General features: G+C 36.1%; 1 protein-coding gene across 1 annotated transcript in view; it reads left to right on the top strand.

Annotated features, from left to right (window-relative positions):
* The window catches only part of PTPRQ (protein tyrosine phosphatase, receptor type, Q), a 415,982-nt gene that overhangs the window by 114,479 nt on the left and 296,408 nt on the right, over window positions 1-5,095 (top strand). The window contains exons 15-16 of the mRNA XM_006882544.1: window positions 653-835; window positions 1,997-2,098. Of these exons, the coding sequence (XP_006882606.1) occupies window positions 653-835; window positions 1,997-2,098 (285 nt within the window). The remainder of the gene's footprint in view (window positions 1-652; window positions 836-1,996; window positions 2,099-5,095) is intronic.

Below are 5,095 nucleotides of genomic sequence, written 5' to 3'. Positions count from 1 at the left end.
GATATAGATATAGATATAGATATAGATATAGATATAGATATATAGATATAAAATTAATGCTTTCGATAATTATGTTCTGTATCTTTAGGAACCAATTTTGCTGTTAGGCCATACTATGGAACTTTATATCTAGGAGGAGGGTTTTGCCTTTTCAATGAGTCTAACTTTTTACCAAAATTAACCTGTCATGCATACTTATATTATTACTAAAAGGCAAATATTAAAGTATTTACTTTCTTCTTTTTTTTTCTTTGTTTCTACATTTTGTGTAATACATGAAATACTGCTGCAGTTACAACTGTTTAAATAACCTTGTCAGAAATGGTGAGACTGGGTCTCCATGAGCATAGAACAAGGTTCAGAGTGGTAGTTCATAGGGTAATTCATAGAATCACTATGTTACATTTAGTGTATAACAACAAAAACCTCTCATAAATGTTATTCGGTAGTCATTGTTCTGAGATGGAATTTTTTCTTATAAAGCTGATTGTACTCGAGTGTGTTTATACTTTTCTCCATTTAAGTCGTTCATTATAATCACACATCTAATATGTTCTGATATACCTATTCTAGCACACTTAGGTAAAAAAATCAGCAAAATCGAATTTAAGGATGGAGTTATTCTATACACTTACAATTTTGTTTCTTTCAGTTCCTGATAGTGCACCAGAAAATATTACCTACAAAAATATTTCTTCTGGAGAGATTGAGCTGTCATTTCTTCCACCTAATAGTCCTAATGGAATAATCAAAAAATATACTATCTATCTCAAGAGAAATAATGAAGATGAGGAAAGAATGATAAATACAACCTCTCTGACCCAGAGAATTAGAGGTAAAAAGAAAATAAAGAAACTAAATCATGTTGGTTATTTACATTTATATTGAAAGTACGCTTTTAACCCACAAAAGTAATTCACAAGGCAAGAAGAAACTATTATCTTGGTTTTATGTTATAAATGTTAAGTGTGGTTGTTGTTGTTATGTGCCATCGAGTCACTTGGGACTCATAGCGACCCTGCGTACAACAGCCGTAAACTCTGCTCTGTCCTGTGCCGATCGCACCGTCTCCGACACACCCATCCCCATTACCCCAGTAACTGAATCAATCCACTTCATAGAGGGCCTTCCTCTCCTGCGCCATAACTCCATCCTCCCAAGCATGATGTCCCACTCCAAGGACTGGTCCCTCCTTGCAACATATTCAAAATATCTCAGATGAAGCCCCAGAATCCTTGCCTCCAAGGAGCAACCCGGTTTAACCCTCTCCAGTTTGAATTTGTTTGTTTTCTTAGCTGTCCATGGTACACTCAATACTCTTCTCCAGCACCACAGCTCAAAGGCATCAATTCTTCTATCCTCCTTAGTCACTGTCCAACTCTCTGACACATAAGAAGTGATTGCCAAGACCATGGCCTGTATCAGACACACCTTAGTCTCCAGAGAGACACCATTGCTCTTCAGTACTTTGGAGAGGTCCCTAACAGCAGACTTTCCCGTCGCAAAATGTCTTTTAATGTCCTGGCTGGTGGTGCCAAGAGTGTTGACTGTGGAGCCAAGCAAACTAAAGCTGTAAACAATCTTAATCTCTTCATCATCCATCGTGATACTGCCAATCGGTCCAGTGGTGAGAATCTTTGTCTTCTTGATACTGAGCCTCAATCCATATTGAAGGCTGCAGTCCTTGACCCTCTGGAGTAAGTATTTCATATCCTCCTAAGTTTTAGCAGGCAGGGTTGTGTCATAAATGTGATTATTTTAATAAAACTCTTGACAACAGCCTTTTTTGGTTAAATAAACTAGATAAGACTTTTCATGGGTCTCCCCCATTAGCCTACCTTATTTTGTGTTCAAAATACAAGTTACTATTGCTCAAAATTACATTTACATTTAGTATTTACTTTATAAATATTATTGCAAATTATTTCCCAGTTTGTCATTTGAATAAGATTAAAGGATATTTTTTAAAGTTTCGATTTCTCTATTTTCTTTTTAGGACTAAAGAAATATACCCAATATATGATTGAGGTATCAGCTAGTACCCTGAAAGGCGAAGGAGTCCGGAGTGCACCCATAAGTATATTGACTGAAGAAGATGGTAAATAGAGTAGTGGATTCACTTTGATTCCTTCACATTTTGAGACGTGCATGTAAAAGGCACACCTGATGTAAACATTTCTCTAAATGTGGGTATTAGTTAGATGCCATGTCAGCATTGTACAGAAGTATCATTTTCATGGTAAAAAAGAAGATAGCATACGCAAATTCAAATTTAGTAAAATTTAGTGTAAAATGTTTTTATTATACCTAGTGTCTTAAGAATACTTTGGGGAAAAAAAAATCAGTAATATTCTTCCCATGGGGAAATTTTCAAGGCTAGGAATTTAGTTTGAATATTTTGCATTTCAACTGATGCTTGTTATGACAATGCTTTTCAACTTTTACATTAATTAGAATAGACATTCATGTATGTTTTGTAATAATTCTTTTTATGTCAACTTTCAGCATGTTTTATGGTAATGAGGTAAGCTGGCTAATGAATTCAGGCTACTTCCCGGGTTTCTACATAATTGGCTAAGACGATATTCTTGAATGCTAATCACTTTCATGTTGAATACTTAAATATCTCTCTCTTTTTTCTTAACCTAAATAAACTTTACAACTGAGCCATTTCACCAGTTGTATTTTTCCTGTTTAGAAAGTTTATTTTCGAGGACTATACTTGAGATTAATACTTACATTTTATTTTCTTATTTTTTTTTTTTTTGTGTGTGTGTATGTGTACCATCAAATCAGCTCTGACTGGTACAGGAGGAGATTGACCCTCCTTCTTCAGCAGAGCATCTGGTGGATTCAAACTGTATAGCTCTGGGTTTGCAGTGAAGTTTCTTGCCATTACTCCTCCCCAGACATTGTATATTTTTACAGTTATTCTTTCTTTCTCAGTGAAAATCTTATTGCAGTGAGAGGTAGGTCTGGATATAAGATTAATGTTCTCATCTTACCTATTTCCCCCCATTCATTTTTCATCTTCAAACGAGGCTAAATCCCATGGCTGCTCAGGATGTGGAGTCATTCACACGGGCAGTATGACTATTAGGCACTTATAGAAGGAGGAAGAGTCTTTCTAGATTTCTTTTTCCTTTTTTTAAAAAATAAAAATCTTTGGAATCTTCCCTTTCTCAAAGCATATCACAAATTATACTTCTTATCAGGAGCCTCTGTAGAAAATATGCTTCTCTCCCAAAGCCATGCATCTCTGGTGGATTTTAATTACCAGATTGCTTCCTGTGCTTCACAATATTGGATGATATATAAGGTAATCCAAAGAAGAACCAGTGTTTTTGAATTGTGATGTTGGAGAAGAGTATTGACTATTCCACAGACTATCAAAGAATATAAGCCATCAGTCCTGAAGGAAATGCATGCACACAGGGTTCTCTTTAGAGACAAGCATGGTGAAACTTCATCTCATATACTTTGCACATGTCTCAGGAGAAACCAGTCCTTGGAAAATGACACCATAATGGGGAAAGAAGGGGCTCAGGGAAATAAATAGAGGTGAATTAATACGATGACTACAACAATGGTTCTGAGCGTTGAAGAGATTGCGAGGAGGGTGCAAGATACAGCAATGTTTCAATCTGTTATTCATTGTATCTCTGTGAGTTGTAGTTGAATTGATGATACTAACATCAACCACAATCCTTATTAAGATATTACTATAAAAAAATTAGTGTTAATGTGTATATTCTTTCTAACAAGCTTGTGTGCTAATGGTTGGTTTTATTGGTTTGGTGTTTTTTTGTTGTTGTTGTTGCTTTTTTTGTTTGTTTGTTTCTCTCCCCCTGTGTGTTTTACAGCCTTAGAAACCCAAGGAGGGTCTGCTATAATGACTCAGTCAATGACAAGAAGTTTGTGAGTTTGAGTGTTGCCTTCGTTTCTCAGTGTGATGACGTTAATGAGTCATTCTTCCAGAGTCATCACCTGTACTTACTATTCTTAATTCTACAAAGAAACAAATAGTTTGCTTACTATAACCTTCATATTTTTTTTGTGGTAAATTCTCTTTGTCCTCAAAGTGAAAATGAATAGATTCTTATCAGTGGGGAAAATGTTAACGTTGTGTAACAATTGAGAACATTGTTATAGTATCCAAGGTAGGATATTTTAAATTTAAACCATTTTAGTAATGAGTTTAGATAATACTATTTTTTAAAAAATTTATAATTTGGTGACAAAATTCAAAGCTGAGTATTTGAAATATGATGTGAAAATTTAATAAATCAGCCTAAGTATAAAAAAAGAAAAGCTCTCTCATTGTTGCCAAGTCAGAACTGACAAGTCAGAACTGACTCATAGCTGCCCCCTTAGTGCATTTTCAGAGGCTGTTTATCACATGGAAGGAGATTGTTCATATTTCCCCAATAGCAGCTGGTAGATTCAGACCGAGTCCTTTAGGCTGAAAGTACAACTGCTTACCTAGTAGAACACTGTTGTTATTAGGCACCATCGAGTCGAGTACAACTCATACTGACCCTATGAACCAAAGATCTGAACCTTGCTCCATTCTGTGCTTTTCTCACACTTCCTGACACACAACAGCGCATTGCAGCAGTCATCATGTCAATTCAATTAGTTGAAAGTCTTCCTCTCCTTTGTTGACCCTCCACCCTTCCTATTATCATACCCTTCTCCAAGGAATAGTCCCTCCTAGCAACATGCCTAAAATATGTAAGGCAATGCCTCATAATTCTTGCCTCCAAAGAGCACTCTGGTTGCACCCTCTCCACATACACTGTTTGTTTTTTTGGCAGTTCATGGGATGTTCAGTGCTCTTCTCCAACACCACAGCTCAAAAGTACCAATTCTTCTTCTGTCATCCTTATTTACTGTCCAGCTCTCAGATGCATATGCATAGCAAGTGATCAGAAAAACTATGGCCTGGTCCAGATGCACCTTAATTAATACCAAGGGTGTTAATTGTCAAGCAAGGTGAAGTTTTTGACAGTTTCATTCTCTTCTCCATCCATCGTGATATTGCCTATCAGCTCAGTGGTAAGAATTTTTCTTTTCTTGACATTCAGATGTAATC

Source organism: Elephantulus edwardii, unplaced genomic scaffold, assembly GCF_000299155.1.
Source record: "Elephantulus edwardii isolate Elephantulus edwardi_28Jun2011 unplaced genomic scaffold, EleEdw1.0 scaffold00021, whole genome shotgun sequence".
In the NCBI taxonomy this organism is placed as follows: Eukaryota; Metazoa; Chordata; class Mammalia; order Macroscelidea; family Macroscelididae; genus Elephantulus; species Elephantulus edwardii.
The sequence above is the reverse complement of the archived record's forward strand: the minus strand, read 5'-3'. Positions and strand labels throughout refer to the sequence as shown.